The following is a 15,682-nucleotide window of genomic DNA, read 5'->3' as shown; positions in this document are numbered from 1 at the left end:
GTTCCCTAAAGTAAACATATTCTCATTGCAGATGATTTCATGAAAGGTAAAAAGGGGAGATAAAGTAAGTTGTACCACAAACAATTTATCAGTCAAACTAACTCAAAATCTAGTTAGAAAGATAGTACTGCAGCTGAATGGCTCATTCCTTTGCATTATGAACCCCCCCTCCCCTCCCTCCCTACCCACAATGACCTTTAACAAGTCTTCACTTTCTGTTATCATTTGAGGGATACTGTCTGTAACTTTGACAAACTATAAAGCCATCAATTTTGCATCTCTAGTACAATGATGACCAATTACTGGACAATTCTGCTAGGCCTGATGCATGTTCAAATCTGCAAAGATGGTCAGCATTTAACTGGGAAAAAAATATTTTCAGTGTGTTCAATCTCATCATGTACCTAATGTCAGCTCTGAGGTCCGAGAACAGTACCCAAAGGTCTTTCGGAACAGGCTCTGCTGTCTAGTTAAAATCATGAAGCTTGTTCTCTGGCTGGCAACTAAGTTTCTCTACTGGTAATTTGATGATGGTGAAACACATTGAAACATGTTCCGCGAGGTCAGCACATCGGCTACTGACTGCCTGCCATGACCGGAGTTAGGTGTATGCTGGACTCGTTTTGGTGCTCTTTATTTAGGAGCAATTCAAGCATCACAAAGTCACTCGTGCTAGGAACAAAGTCAACATCCCTAGGGCTTTGGTATAATGAAGTTTTTGTACCTTCCATTGACTTGAAACAAACTACTAACATAATCATACTTTTTCTTCATCTCTTGTCACTAGCAACAATTTGCGTCACTCCTTAAGAATTGTAGGTGAGATGTTGTAGCATACATATTCCAGAAAAATAAAACACCTAGCATACAGATGTTTCAAGGGCTGCCTGTGCTTTCGAATTAGAATCATGAAGCTTTGTCTGCTCTTTCTTTCCCATCTCACTACCAGATTGCACCACTCTCCCATCACCATGTATGGTTGTGGGCATGACTTTGCTTAGAAGTAACAAACAGGCGGGCATGGAGTGGGTCATAAATGGGTTGGGTTATAATAACTTATTTGCCCATATGTGACCCATTTAGGTTGTATTTTTTATGCTATGTATTGGTGACTGATTGATGGGATCTAATGATATTTGTTTGTATGGTTTTCTAAGTGAAATTTGGAGTGGATAATTAGGGTATGATCACAACTGCAAATTTGCAATTTCAATACCATAAAAGCAGTGAAAATTAGGTACAAGGGTCTCATACTTTTTCTCCCAATAAAAAGACATGGTGCTGCAATTTCTACCGTCTTTTAGTTTTCTTCTATTTTTCTTATTTCATCAAGCATAATGTTAGTTAAAGAACAATGGTTTCAAACCACTTGATTTGCAGTACATCTTATCTAATTATACAACTTGATTCTTATCATCTTTAACCTCATTCAAGTTTATGTTTGTGGTGATGAATTTGTTTTAGGTTTTATGTTTATGGTGTGAGATGTTTGTAGTTATATATTATGTTCTGTTGTTGGTTCATTGGTGACATGTTCATTATGTGATGATATGATTTATGATGTAAATCTGGTTTTTAAGTGTCTTTCTATGGATAAAACTTTGATGGGTTTTCATCTGTACAGTCTGTTCTGACTACATCTTTGATTCTAGTGGAGATACTAGATTTGATTGAGAAAAAAAATTTTCAAGTTTAACCATATTCTTTTCCCATGCAGGCAACTCCACCAAATTAACTGATAAAAAAAATACATGGTGAATGACAATCCTAATGCGATTTGCTATCTTATCTAAGAGTTAGTCAACATTGCGACATTGTTGTATGACAAAATCGATTGTGTGAATGACAAACAGGCATTCTTCCAGAGAATGGTGATAGCCTATAGATTATGTATTGGAGTTACATGAAGATCATGTCGGATTGGAACACAAACAACAATCTTTTGTTATTGATACGTGTACAAAGAAACTTCAAAAAATTTTACAAATCTTGGAATGGGGAAAAAAGAAAGAAAAAAATTTATGAATCTGACACAAAATACAATCTATCACCTACCATATGGAACCCTTAGCACATGAAATGCAACTCAGAAAAAGAACAGACAATGGAGTAAGCAAATTGATGGCATAGAGTCCATGTAGTCACATCTACTGCAATAAGATAAATCCCATTTTCAACCATGATTTATTTGTATGTTCCCATACCCACACCGGTCTCTCCACCATAAGCCTGGAAGCTGTTCTCCCTAGCACTGGAGTAGCAAATATAGTAGAACTTATTGACTATGGCAGTTAAGAAAATGAAAGCTGCCCCTGCACCAAAAACTCCCTTCCTCACAGTTTCACAAGAGGGAGGCTGCTCGCTGAATATGGTCCGGTATTTGGTGTGGTAGGCATTTCTCACTGAACCCGCCAGCAAGCATATCTCAGCAATCAGGAAAAACAACCTGTCACAGGCAATCCCAAGAATATCAGTTGATACAATCAGATCTACAAAATAAATATAAATGTGGCTGCAGTCATTGAGATTTGAAACCAACAATCAGTAGTTACTTTGGGTGAATTGTTTGTCACATACCAGCAGACTATGAAAAGGACAACTGCCCAAGCCCTTGAACCACTGGGGTTTAAAGCCTTTCCACAGCAGAAGCATCGGCTTGCAACCATTATGAGGGCTTGGCTAGCCATAAGGAACAAAAATGCACCAACACCATAGCCTGTTGCTATGTCTGAGTCATAGACACAATAGTTATAATTAACTTCACTGTCCTGGACAATCTTGGCCTGCACAAAGATACACCATAAGTTAGCTGCATTTTTATATAGGACAGGTGAATTCAAAACCTCCAGGTTGAACAGGAGTTGATGCCTTTAGGTTAGCAATCACTTTCCCTCTAAACAAAATTAACAATTCTTTTCAATAAACACAAAAAATATTACAACCCCCATCCAGCCTGATGCCAAGTTGGATGGTCAAATGAACCCAGAAAAACCTGTACCCATTGCTCACTGTCAAGGGGTTTGGTAACAAATGGAGCTAGTAGTAGTCGGAAGAAATAGATAATATCAGGCACCCAAGTAATTGCTTTCCAGTTGTTCTTGGTTTTGAAAGTAGTTTAATCTTTTAATTGCCCCACTTGATTTATGAAAACTCAGGTATTTATCTGATTTTAATAATTGAACGTGTCACCATGTTTGAAGATCACCCATTAAACTTAATATTATACTATCATATAAGGTCCGAAAACCAATGATTTTACATTTCATGTCATCTCTAACTAATGTAGACTAATTCGACCATCTTGATGTTTGGTTCTCAATAATAATTAAGTCACCACCATAAATCAGGTGCTACTTCCTCTGCTCACAAAATATTGCTCCAAAGACAAATCAGATTTGCCTCTAAATCTACCAAAGACAAGTTCTTTCATTAGATCCACAACACCCCATACCATTGCTCAGGTTGAAAAAAACACAGAGATCTACCATTTTCACTGAAATTTAGCTAAGATCTGGTAAGTTTTTACACAATTGAGAATTGTAACTGATAAAATAATATTTTCCCTCCTGTTTCTTTGCTGAAAGGAGAATAATATGAAGGAAATCAAAAAAAAAAAAAGGTTTAAGCTTGAATACTATGTTGTCAAACTACCCTTATTGCCCAAGACCAAGATCAAGTCATTTCCTTTCTTTCTGAGCCAAAAGATGAAAAGGAAGTTTCTTTAAGCAACAAAAGCAGCAGATTTACATGTGCAGCTAGCAATCACAGTAAGCAACATAACAACTAGACATTATCAATGTACTAAAAACTAGAAAAATCGGTTCTTTTCTTTCTTAGCCAAAAACCAGGAAAAAGAGAGAGGAAAAGTATCTTTCTTTCTCTACATTGAGAGAAGCAACAATTTCATACATACAGCTAAAAACCCCAGAAAGCTAAATCAACGATTACCACTGTTTTTCTATATTTATCTTCATTTTTAGCAAGAATAAACCCAGTGATTGTATAAACTTATGTCAACCACAAAATGCATCAAGAAAGTGAAGGGGAAAGTAAAACTCACAGTGCTTCTTCTTTGCTCAGCTGCAACAGCTAAACCAAAAGCAATGAGATCAAGAATAAAGACAGCAATCAAAAGTAACTTGGAAGCCATGGATATATGGAGCTAGCTTCAATAACCCAACAAGATCTAGCTCCCTTTTCCCTTCTCTGTTCTCTGGCTTCTTTCTCTTTGCTTTGCTCTTTCTCTTTCAAACTCTCCCTCTCTAAATATACAAAAATCACTATCAGTATTGTAGAAGCAATGAAATGATTAAAATGAACATAAAAATTATGGGAAAAAAAACCAATTTTTTATAATGTAGTTTTCAGCAGAAAATGACATCTCACCATAGCTTGAAAATGGGGTTTTCACCAGCTTTGCAAACACCATTAGAGTACAACATGCTAAACCGGTTCAAGTATTAAAAAAATTGGATACAAGTACAACCGATTAAAGCGCAACGTACAAGTAACTTAAAGCAAGGGTTTTATTTTTTGGAGGGAGAAGTTAGTTAAAAGGGTAATTTGGGTATCTTGGGAAGTGAATGTACAAGAGTCTAAAGCACAATGTACTTTGGTCATTGCAGGGAGATGCCTTGCTGGGAAAGTGAAGTTAGTTGGAAGGCTCCTTTAGGTAGAAAGGGAATAAATACCCGCCATAATTAACTGCCTTTTGGAATCCTCCAAAGGAATATTGGAGTACAACTTTTGCAGCGTAAGGTACCAACATCTATAGCTTGTATTGCACACTTTAAAAGGAAAAAAGATTGGGAAGGGTGATTTGTTATGTTTCGTGAAAAAGAATTTGTACCCACTAAAGTAAAGTATGATTGCAATGTAATTTTCAATTTTTAACATTTCATTCTCTCAATTCTATCGAGAATTCCTTGTTTCATTATCACGATAAATCATATGTAATAAAATCAAAAAATTTTAATAAATAATAATATCTGGATGTGATTATGTTAACACGAATACACCGAATCTTATTAGAATTCTTTAAACAATTATGGACAAAACTAATATTAAATCGAATGACTTCTTGAAAAATTCTCGTGTTGCATTATTTTTTCGTCCACTCCTATATGGCATTTTTGTAAAAATATAACTTATAACTTACCAAATTGCAACCGTAAAGTGTTGAATTTTATATTTTATAAAAAATTAAAAAATTATAATACATGTATTTAATATGGTCCACATTAATGTCAAGATTTTGATGTGAACAGATTTGTCGGTGAAGGGAACTCGATGCTTTCGCTACGCAAAGGCGACAAAATCACAGACCTTTCGTTTGCTGGACACGTGAACAAATCTGATTTCTTACCTCATACGGCGACGTATTAAATAGTGCGTATTACCGACGAAATTAAATAATAAACGGGTAACAACAAAAACAGAGAAAAGGGCTTTTTTGTCATAGAGTACAGTCTGGCCACAGATCATTCTATACCTTCCAGCCAATAAGATTTTGCCACGTAGTGGAATGTAATGTCTTGACTGCTGTAAAGAAAATGGTCAAGATCTTCTGCCATGATGATTTGATGAACGTTTAGTATTACATGATTGATTTGATATTTGGGTAATAAAGTCTCATAATTATCGTATCATAATTCTAGTTTTTTCAAAAATTACTATTCATTTCAAAATCATTACTGTTCATAATAAATTTCTCACAATTATGTTACATTGTAAAATATTAAACATCCGTGATTAATACCATGTCACATTATTTTTCAAGAATTAATAAGTGATTAATCGAGTTGTTTTCAAAACCTTTTGATCCATAAAAAAAACAATAAAAAGAATAAAAAAGAAAAAAACACAATTAAGAAATATTAATTTCTAGAAGATTGTATGAGAAACATAAGCTATATTTCATGGTAACTACATGACCCTAATAAGGAAAATAGTGAATTCTCAGGTTCTTAATTTTTTATTTATGGTAAGCTTGGTATTATTTGTTGTATATAACTGAGGTTATAAATGTGTACATACTCATATATATATATACATTCCATATTTATTTGTGTCACTAAAGGAGTGATACAAATATATATACTAGCACAACCATAGTGGGGTAAGACAGTCTTCACATTCTTTATTTTTTAATTCTATTTGCAAATTCTTTGTTTGATCTGCAAATTTTTTTTTTTTTGTTGGCAATGTGGGTGGGTGCCATAAAAGCTGTGTTTGCATGTACTGCAGGGGGAAGGTGGAGAAAAGCAGCTAAATGGTATTGACAGACAGCAGCTTTAAGTGATCTTTGTTTGGTTATTGATTCTTTTTACAAACCATGTCTTTTTCTTAACTTCTTATGTGTCTGTGTTAACTTTATAGCAGGAATCCCAGTACTTAACTGTAAGACAATTTGTATCAGCATGGTGAAATACATAGTTAGACAGTACCATTCAAGCTTGTCTCTGATGTAAGGGATAAGATAGGTTTTGTAAGCTGTTCATGTCAATAAATTTCGAAAGCTTTATGTACAATAATAACAGTACAAATGGTGAATTTTGTTGGCTTTACCAAGGATATCCAGTTTAGTTTTGGTGTTAGACATGTGACTTGCTCCTTATTCTGCAGCAAGAGCCTGATCAAGCAAGTTCAAGGTCATATAACTACCCTGAGGAATAGGAGGGAGTCTATCATAAGGCAGTCAAGGGCTGATATTGCCCAATTCCTCCAAGATGGGCTGCTTCAAAGAGCCTTGGAAAGGGTATGTTTCTCTCATTAACCCGTTCTTTAATATGTATTGCACCATGTACTTTTTGTCAATTTCTTTAGATTCCCCTGAAGTGTTCTGCTTAGTTGATGGCTCTATGTAACTTTTAGGCTTTATAAACATTCAATAGTATATTTCTCTGAAGTGCACATGATTTTTGAGAATATTTTTTGTTCTGTGATAACTTACTTCCCTTGTAATCTTCAGGTTATACAGCTCTATAAAGATCAGTGCCTGTTGTGTGCCTATGATCAGATTGAACAATTTTGTAAATGCGTCATCTCCAACATTTCCCATATTACCAAGCAAAGGTACATAACCTTGAACTTGATGTTGTTACTTCTAAATTACCTAAAGTTTTTCAACTGCTGTGCATATAAATCATGTTTATTCTTGTTTAAGTATCTTGCAATATTTCAAAAGTGTTCCAATTTATTATTGCAGCTCCTGGCACACATTGCCAATAGATGCTACTGAAGCTGTGTCAAGTCTAGTTTTTGCTGCCTCTAGGTGTGGTGAACTGCCTGAGCTACATCTATTACGAAGCCTGCTGAAGGAACGATATGGTTGCCAATTTGAGCTGGCGAATGTCGAACTGCGACCAGGGAATCTAGTGAATTTTCAGATTAAGCAGAATCTATGCATTACTTCAGTACCAGATAACATGAAGCAGAAGTTAATTAATGAAATAGCTAAAGAGTGTGATCTTCCTCTTGTGTTTCAGGATCCTGATGTAGGTTCACGGTAGAAAATTCTGATGTGAATTTGCATTTCTTCTTTTATGTTACTAATCTGTTTTACAGACTGATACTCAGGTTTTTCATTGGGCTGCAGCTTCAGGTTTATGAGAAATGCTACTCTCAGCAGAAAGCTGAAGTGCTGGATATTGAAATCCAAGATATTTCCAGTGACATCGATGAGCATTGGATACAACTTTCTGAGTTTGAGAAGCCAAGGAACGATATGTCATGTTGTAAAACTTTGGCAGCCATTCCAAGCCAATCTTGCAATGACTCGAATGGCTACTATAGCTCTACTCAGATTACAAAAAAAGCAGCTTTAGTTGACAAGCTTGAAGTTTCATCAACCAGGACTTCTTTAGATAGTTCTACACCTCAAATTTATGAAACATCTATTGTGTATCTTGATGACTTGGAACTGAAGAAAACTGGCATCTGTGAGAATTATGTGACAAAAAGTTTGACTGTCATGCGTTCAACCAGGAGATCTGTGACTCCTGAAAGTAGATATCACAATTCTTTCATGGAGGATCCCTTAAGAAGGAAAAACTGTAAGGTTTTGGCAAATGCTCGTCTTTCTTTAGATGGTTCACTCGATAAATGGAAAGCACAAGAAGGGAATTCCTCTGGCTCAAGCCATGTGCATCCGAATCTCCCAGAGTATGAAAATGTAGTGGCTAGACTTAAGGATCTCAAGGCAGAGTATAGATGACAAAAAAGCTTCTCATTTTTTTCAATTTTAGAGGACTAAGTGATGACTGCCCATTTCGAAGAGGAGTTACTCATCTGTTCAGGAAATGTCATTGCAGGTTGTAGCACATACAGCTTGTTGGATGCTTCGATGTAAGTGCTAATAAGTCGAAGATACAGCCTTTTATCTGTACTTTTTGAAATCAGTGGATTGACTAGTTAGCCATGGGTAACACCTTTTAGAGTCCACCTACTAAGAAAGATTACAGGTCTTCATATGGATCATAAAATCAAAGATTTGAATAAAAATTACAAATGATTCAAAAATGACTCAAATGTGTATACAAGTGCAGATTACAAAGGCATACCAAAGAAAAAGAATGTGTTTAAACCCTTACAACATGATATATCAAACAAAGATAAATTACATTATGAATCTTTTTTTTTTCTCCTTTTAATATCATGAATCCTTGAAAGGCAACAACACCAAAGGCCTTATTGATATGTTCCACCTGCATCTCTTGAAAAACCTGGAACCTGAAGCAGAGGCATTATGGAATGACAAGCACACACTAAGCTGCTAGCAAGAATTAACTAGGTCTATGAAATCAGTAAGTAGGAGAGTTTCGGTTTTTTCGTCCAAAGAAAAGGAGCTTTCTAAAACCTTTGGCTGCCTTAGGAGAGGTTTCATCATTGTTCCATTTCTTCCTGGAGTGCACTGGTTCTGTGTTCATTCCATCATTTGGCGGCGGAGTTGAGATCTCTATTTCAGAAATCCTAGGTGACAGAAACTTTTCATTCATTCCACCATTCCCTTCTATATTTACCGTGGCAAACTTAACAGTCTTTACAGGCAGTGGTGGCAACGGATGAACTGTCATCTCAGGAATATCTTCAACAAAATCTTCTGGTGCTCTTTTGTCCTCAGAAACAACAGTAGATGCCTTAGTCAATTCCTCGTCACCTTTTACATGATCTAATTGCACTGGCTTATCTTCAGTAAGCATATTCCCATTGGAGCTTCTGTCCTCTGATGTGTTTCTTTGAGAAATTTCCTTTTCTTCAGTTTTTTCTATTGAAGTACTCTGCAACTCCTGAATGTCTTTGAAATTATCAACAATGTCAGTAGGTTGAGTTTCTCTGGGTGCTGCTGGCTCCGTTGGCAATGCTACTGTGACCTCTTTGGAGTCCTTTCCTTGTGCAACAGAGTCACTGGAAAGTACTTTGTTTGGGCCACTTTTCTTATCTGAAGCTCTGACTTTGTTTGAGCTTGATTTCTTATCTTCAACAGGAGCAGTCTTCTGAGATACTGTTGTTGAAGAACCATTTTCCTTCAAGGTTGACTTTTTGGGCTGGCTGGCTTTTGATTCAGCTGATGAGGCCTTTGAAGTATTCCTTGCAGTTGCAAGGCGTTCTATAGTGGAACTTCTAAGGACTGGCTTTGGTGATTTCTTAGTGTCCTGAGTCAAAGGTTGACTCTTCATGGAAATCGTTGAAGTTTTATTTTCTGTGGAGCTCCTCCTGGAAGTAACTGGATTAGCACCACTAGCAACACTCCTCTTAGCAATCCTCTTCTGGCGCTGAATCCGTAACTCCTCTATTTTCTTTCGATTCTCCTCTTCCTATTTGAAAATAGACAGGCAAGGACCAGAAATCAGAAACAGATGTCATTATGCAACATCTTATACCATATACGAACCGCATTACCACTTTCTAATGCACAAGACAATTGGAAATATATATGTGCTAAGGCATCATAAGCATTATATGGTGTCAAACACAATTGGAAAATGGAAATGCATACACTCTCTTGTTGTTTTGGATGGTTCCAAGAAAAAAATGAAAGTTAAATAAAGCAATGCATCAAAACTCTTGGCAACATTTTAGTATTGCAGTCTACTTTCCCTCTTTCTGTCAGGGAACCAACTAGAACCTAAAGGTCGATAAATACCTGATCAAATTTAGTTTTCCGTACTGTGGTTCTGCTTCCAGCTGGAGGTTTCCTGGTCTTTGCTGCTATGTCTGATTTGCTCTTGACAAGAGATCCATTTGGAACTCTAGAACGGACTTCTTTATTTGAAAGTTTACGCTCAGAACTTCCACGGTTTTTACCATTAGCACCCTTGTCATCAGCACCAGTTGTTTCAACATCAGAGTGTCTTCCATTCGCTTCAGCAGATAATACGTTCATTTCATAGTCGATTTCTGGAGTCCAAGAAGTCATGGCATTTTCCTCAGCTGAATCACGCCCAAGCACCATGTAAAGGTCATCTGGCTCGTAGGAAACAGAAGCAGCCTTCTGTACATTTTCTGAATTGCCATTTTCGTATTGAGCACCTTCAATTTCTGGAACCATGCCTATACCTATCCGTAACTGAGAATCAGATTGATCATCTCCCACTGATGGACCCTGAATCATGAAAGAGTCATCAACGAAAACATCATTCTTGTTTGTCTCAGTGTTGAAACGGTCACGAGCTAATGAAGAAGCATGATCCCCATCAAACATTTTGAGGCCCATGATCTCATCCTGATTTGCTGATTTATCCAGTTGGTTGTTGATAAACCATTCTCCTTCTTTGCGACTTTTGATCATAGTAGACTCTGCGGCATAATCAGAGATAAAAGCATGTGAATTAATCCCAGAATCATTTCCTTGCAGAATTAACAACTCCTCATTTGTGCTCTCTCTTCTCTTAAAAACCGAGCCACCAAATTCATTAGTTCCAAAATTTCTACCTCGAGTGTCACCTTCATGACCCCTATCCATCTGTGTGGCCAGAAATGGATCACTTGACATTGATTTTTGCTTTGCTGCTCGCTCAGAGTTCGGGTTAAATGCTGATGACCTTCCGTCCTCAGAGCCCTTGCTTGCAAAATATTCCTCTTGCAACCTTATTGGTTGTGGATCTACTTCTGAGGAATCCAAATCCTTGTCCTGCAACAGAAGGTTCTGGAAAGCATCCCAGGGGTTGTTTCTTTTTTCTCCCTCAGGATTTTTTGCGTTAGAAGCCTTAGCTTCCTGTTCTTCTTCATCATATGAAACAGTGTTTCGATGCTTGCTTCCATCGTGTTTCTTATGATGACGTGAAGTAGATTTATGATGTCTCCCCAGTGATCCAACAGCCTCCTCTACTTGCTGTTTGAGAGAATCTCCATCAATGAACTCATCCTCATCAGAAATCTCTTCAGAATCACTGCCCTTTTCCCCATTCCTCTTGGAAGAAATGTAATTAATGTTACGGATGACAACCTTTCTTGAGGATTTCTTTCCATGCTTTTTCTTATGCACCTGCTCTTCTGGTTCACTCTCAGAGCTGGAATCGCTAGGCTCAGTGGATTCATCTTGCTTTGAAGTTTCATCTCCCTTACCACGTGAAGATTTCTTCTTGCTCCTAGAAGATGATTTATGATTTCTACGATCATCTGGTTCCCAAGCACGACCAAGACTAGAATCCTCTACATTTGGGGGCCAATGCATATTCCCTGGATAATATGGAGAGGCAGCATGCATACCGGGGAAAAGGTAGCCTTGATATGGAGGCATTTGTTGAAATCCAGGACCCTGAAAATTATGCATGTACTGAGGAAGATGGGGTGGCCATGGCATTTGTACTTGGGCTTTACCATCTGCAGATGGCAAGCTACCATCTGTAGATAAATTTGAAGGATGTCAAAGCATGAAGTAGTAGTCCATTGGAGTGAACTAGTCTACATAAGCAATTAGAGGAAGTCATAGCTCATCATAGATCATCATTTGAGGCAAAAGTGGCATACCTGGGTTAATATCTCCACTCCCGGCATCAGAGGCATCAGCAGAACCATTTTGCTTCCCGCTTGAGAAATTCATCATAAGATTTTGATTAGGATCATTTTCTTCCCCAGCAAGTATGATTCCTGATGTTCCGAGGTAAGACAAGTCTGGTCTTGGACATGCTTGCATTGCTGCTAATTCTGCCATCCAAAGCCTATCTTCATTCTTTCTCTTGCATAAGTCCATGAAATTTATGCAAGCTTCCCTGACAAAAAATAAATGGACTTTAAAATTTCAAATGGTGGAATGAAAGTTCCAACACAATTGTCAATGGCTATGTGAAAAATGAAAGCAAGTAATCAGCAACCATATGCAGATTAAAAGAAAAATTAAAAGTCAAACAAACTTGAAGATACATGGTCCTTCATTTTGGATTTATAATATCTTAAAAACACACATATAAATTTTCCAGCAATTGTCTATCCAAGTGTTGGACATGGATGAACAAGGCTGCCATCAACTTTAGCTTCAACTTCAAGTGTCTGATGCTGCAACTTTTGGAATAAGTGTCTTTTTCAATGAGAAAAATATATACCAGTAAGCTCCAATTCTGTCTTGTGTTCATAATAGCCAACACATTTGCTCGAGTTTTATCACTAGAAAAACAGTCCTAACTCCTAATGATGAAAATCATTTCCATTTCCACAGTGGCCTTCTATACCTTAAACGTGAAGCACCAAAAGCATCTGCAAAAGATATGAGATCTTCTATATTATCAGGTTCATATCCAGCAACCAAAGCACGAGCATAAGCCATCGCTTGTTCTTTACAGAGTACTTTCTTCCTAGTTTCCAGAACTCGTTGAAGACGAGCCCTGCACATCAACCCCATTGAGCAATTAATAACATTTCAATAGAAATGTACAGTAAAATGAAGGTAATATGACTAATTGCAGGACAAGGTATTCACTTGGAATTTTCTTCCTGCGCAGCATCAGCAGTTCCATTGAGTTCACCTTTGGACTAAATGCAGCATCATAGTAGAAGTCTGGAATTAAGATGTGAGCTATCAAGGAAACAAAACGAAACAATGTTTGGTAGAAGGCAGAACATACCTTAAATGAAGAAATTGACTTTTGGAAATTTCCTGAAATAACTGACTCATTTCCTGTCAATGCCAAATTGGATGAAATCACACAATTTTCTGCATTAGCATTTAGTCCAGGGCTTAAAGGACATACTGTACTGTAATCTAAAGATCTGCAGTGAAGATTCCCCTTTTCAATTGAAGGGCCAGCTGCTATTATTCCCTCACATAGAACTCAATCATTACAAATTGATGAATTTCATCAACTAATATGTGAAATTGCATGAAAAGAAAAGGTTCAATGCTGCAGCTTGATTACGGACACAAACATCATAAACTTAAGGTCCAAACATACCATCTGCCTCTGTTGCCCCAGCAGCATTTGCTTCATTTGAGTGAATTGAATTATCAATCTGTTCAATTTCTCTCTCTACTGTCACAAATCTCTCAAGAACCTCTGGTGTGCTAACAAACCTCACAAACCTGTTAAAACATAAAAGCATTAACCAATTTAATAATGCAAAGAACGAAAACAAGATCCCCCAACCCCCAAAAGATGGAAATTAACTAAGATATTACCATATCTGTAAACACTGATTAACTGAAATGCAGTCATTCAAGAGTTCAGTCAACAGATTACTCCAAATTCAAAAAATGATTCTGTAGAGTTATCAAACATCTTCGAATTGACCAATCATCCAAGTTTTCTAATTGAGTGCTTTGGAATCCAATCTGTTACAACCTCACTACAGCATAATGGCCCTAAACCCAATAATCCAATGCCCTGGCTAAGTCAAAAACACTCGACAACAATTGCCAAATATGGAAATTCCACATAATGGCTCAACAACAATTGTTGCTAAATCTTTCCACATTTCCAAACGAAGCTTATAGAACAACTTGTCCATCTGTAACAAAAAATCACTCAACAATTCAGTTCCTGAATTTACCTTTGCAGGGTGCCTTTTGTGAACCAGGAAGGAGTTGAGCCTACTGGACGAAGAGTTATAGAGTACCCTCCTTTTGAAATCTGATCTTTAGCACTTTTGAGGTGTAAAATGAACGGTTCTAACAATCCTGATGCCAACTTCTCAGTCTCTTTCCCAGCAAAAATCACCAGATCACACCTTCAATTTCAGACGCAAAACGAGAACCAACTTTCTCAGATGAATGACCAAATGAAAAAGAAAACCAAGATCACATATTTTATACTTCATGCAAAATCAAAGAACCAAATTAACTTACCTGGTTCTAGTTGGAGTGAGTTGGAACAAAGCATAATCAAGACGTGTCCTGAAGTCCATAGTTACGCCTTAAGACAGATACCAGCAGTTCCTGAGAGAGAGAGAGAGAGAGAAACCGACAGACAGACAGACAGACAGAGAAGCAAACTCTAAATCTTCATAGGTTGAGTTCATCCATTGTTGGAAGTAGTTATTTTTCTTTCCTTTTTCAGTTGCTTACTATTCTTACAGAACCTGGGTCGTTCTTTTTCTGTTGTGCTGACAGACTAAACATGGGAAAAGCTTAAGAAACTCATGGGGTTTTCAGGTAATGTAATGCTATACTGTTGGGAAGTTTTTTCATTGGATCTTGTGCTGCTTCTTTTTGCAGGGTTTTTTTTGTACTTTTGTTTTTTGTTTTAGCTTGGAAGAATGTTGCATATTATGGAAACTAGAGAAAACAGAAGGAAAAAGCAAATAAGAAACTAGCCAGTTGCCAGCAAAGAGTTGATGAAGCTAGCTTTAGCACATGGGAAAGTTTCCAGGATCACAAGGAGAGGAAGGAAACAAGAATTTGATGATATTTTTATGGAACATGGGTCCCACTGACCGACAGTTGCATCCATCAAATTTTTCATTTTCTTGTTCAAATTTTCATGAACTTAATTCATTTCAGGTTGTATTTTGTACAGGTTTGTTAGTTGAGAGGTCGTTTCTTTACTTTCTCCCTTTCATGTTTTGCTTTGCTGTCAGTTTCACTCGGGTCTGTAGAAAGAAAGAGTGAGATGGTGGGCAAAGAATAATCACTCTCACTCTTCCTTGTTCCAGGATTGCCAACCACAAAAACTACAGCAGCTTTCATCCCTGACAAGCAAGTACTGCAAGGCACTCACTTCCATACCATACACATACTCCTTCATGTTCACTCAGGCGGATGGATTTCTCTTGGAACTGAATCATGCACCAATTAGCATGAATCTAATATATTTGTAAATGAACCTAATCTGGGTTTATAATTGTTACCCCAAATTATGAAATTATGCCAGGATGTGGGGGCCTTCTGCAATCAAAATCACCTCCAAATTAGCCAGGACCCCAAAGTTTGATTGTTGGTTCAAATATAGCTTTCATTGAATATGTGCTATTAATTGTATAATTATAAAAGATTTCTACCCTACCCAACTTCAATTAGGAGGGTCCTAATGATTGTTTCTCATCAACAACCTTGCTACTCACTTCCCACATTGTACTTTGTAATTAGTTCTGGTGCAACCAAAGTTTCCACAGAGGATGAGGCAATTATTTATTCAAGTTCCATTATTTCTGGGCCATTGTAAAGAGCTGTTTGCACAAGTTGTCAAATGGTACCTAACAAGATATATCAATTGCTTTTGTCTCACCTTTGGCATCATATCTATGTTTATCA

General features: G+C 37.1%; 3 protein-coding genes across 4 annotated transcripts; 1 reads left to right on the top strand and 2 right to left on the bottom strand.

Annotated features, from left to right (window-relative positions):
• Nucleotides 1,919-4,480, bottom strand: LOC18593872. Its single transcript, XM_007021278.2, has 4 exons — nucleotides 4,387-4,480; nucleotides 4,061-4,262; nucleotides 2,578-2,783; nucleotides 1,919-2,446 (listed from the first exon to the last, which is right to left on the bottom strand). Exons 2-4 carry the CDS (start codon nucleotides 4,148-4,150, stop codon nucleotides 2,185-2,187), a joined length of 558 nt encoding a protein of 185 aa, XP_007021340.2. The 5' UTR covers nucleotides 4,151-4,262; nucleotides 4,387-4,480; the 3' UTR covers nucleotides 1,919-2,184.
• LOC18593871 lies at nucleotides 6,257-8,342 on the top strand. Its single transcript, XM_018125036.1, has 6 exons — nucleotides 6,257-6,274; nucleotides 6,382-6,466; nucleotides 6,625-6,757; nucleotides 6,971-7,074; nucleotides 7,208-7,496; nucleotides 7,598-8,342. Exons 2-6 carry the CDS (start codon nucleotides 6,420-6,422, stop codon nucleotides 8,213-8,215), a joined length of 1,191 nt encoding a protein of 396 aa, XP_017980525.1. The 5' UTR covers nucleotides 6,257-6,274; nucleotides 6,382-6,419; the 3' UTR covers nucleotides 8,216-8,342.
• Nucleotides 8,491-14,868, bottom strand: LOC18593870. 2 transcript variants are annotated; one of them, XM_007021275.2, is made up of 9 exons: nucleotides 14,279-14,868; nucleotides 13,984-14,160; nucleotides 13,389-13,516; nucleotides 13,062-13,114; nucleotides 12,917-12,969; nucleotides 12,669-12,821; nucleotides 11,971-12,212; nucleotides 10,145-11,844; nucleotides 8,491-9,815 (listed from the first exon to the last, which is right to left on the bottom strand). In XM_007021275.2, exons 1-9 carry the CDS (start codon nucleotides 14,335-14,337, stop codon nucleotides 8,802-8,804), a joined length of 3,579 nt encoding a protein of 1,192 aa, XP_007021337.2. In that variant the 5' UTR covers nucleotides 14,338-14,868; the 3' UTR covers nucleotides 8,491-8,801. The 2 variants fall into 2 exon arrangements, with proteins under 2 accessions (XP_007021337.2, XP_017980442.1); XM_018124953.1 differs by lacking the exons at nucleotides 13,389-13,516; nucleotides 13,984-14,160; nucleotides 14,279-14,868 and having other exon boundaries at nucleotides 12,917-12,994.

Source organism: Theobroma cacao, chromosome 7, assembly GCF_000208745.1.
Source record: "Theobroma cacao cultivar B97-61/B2 chromosome 7, Criollo_cocoa_genome_V2, whole genome shotgun sequence".
Taxonomy (NCBI): Eukaryota; Viridiplantae; Streptophyta; class Magnoliopsida; order Malvales; family Malvaceae; genus Theobroma; species Theobroma cacao.
Note: the sequence above shows the minus strand (reverse complement) of the source record. Positions and strands in the feature narration are given on the sequence as shown.

What these genes read in the sequence shown, in the direction of transcription:
- LOC18593872 (XM_007021278.2), bottom strand. Translation starts at nt 4,150, where the DNA reads ATGGCTTCCAAGTTACTTTTGATTGCTGTCTTTATTCTTGATCTCATT. An exon ending in CTGAGCAAAGAAGAAGCACT is followed by an intron (nt 2,784 to 4,060) that starts GTGAGTTTTACT and finishes ATCTTTGTGCAG; the next exon opens with GCCAAGATTGTCCAGGACAG. An exon ending in GTCCTTTTCATAGTCTGCTG is followed by an intron (nt 2,447 to 2,577) that starts GTATGTGACAAA and finishes TGCCTGTGACAG; the next exon opens with GTTGTTTTTCCTGATTGCTG.
- LOC18593871 (XM_018125036.1), top strand. Translation starts at nt 6,420, where the DNA reads ATGGTGAAATACATAGTTAGACAGTACCATTCAAGCTTGTCTCTGAT. An exon ending in CATTCAAGCTTGTCTCTGAT is followed by an intron (nt 6,467 to 6,624) that starts GTAAGGGATAAG and finishes CTTATTCTGCAG; the next exon opens with CAAGAGCCTGATCAAGCAAG. An exon ending in TTGTGTTTCAGGATCCTGAT is followed by an intron (nt 7,497 to 7,597) that starts GTAGGTTCACGG and finishes ATTGGGCTGCAG; the next exon opens with CTTCAGGTTTATGAGAAATG.
- LOC18593870 (XM_007021275.2), bottom strand. Translation starts at nt 14,337, where the DNA reads ATGGACTTCAGGACACGTCTTGATTATGCTTTGTTCCAACTCACTCCA. An exon ending in AGTCAATTTCTTCATTTAAG is followed by an intron (nt 12,970 to 13,061) that starts GTATGTTCTGCC and finishes TGCTGCATTTAG; the next exon opens with TCCAAAGGTGAACTCAATGG. An exon ending in GAGTGGAGATATTAACCCAG is followed by an intron (nt 11,845 to 11,970) that starts GTATGCCACTTT and finishes ATTTATCTACAG; the next exon opens with ATGGTAGCTTGCCATCTGCA.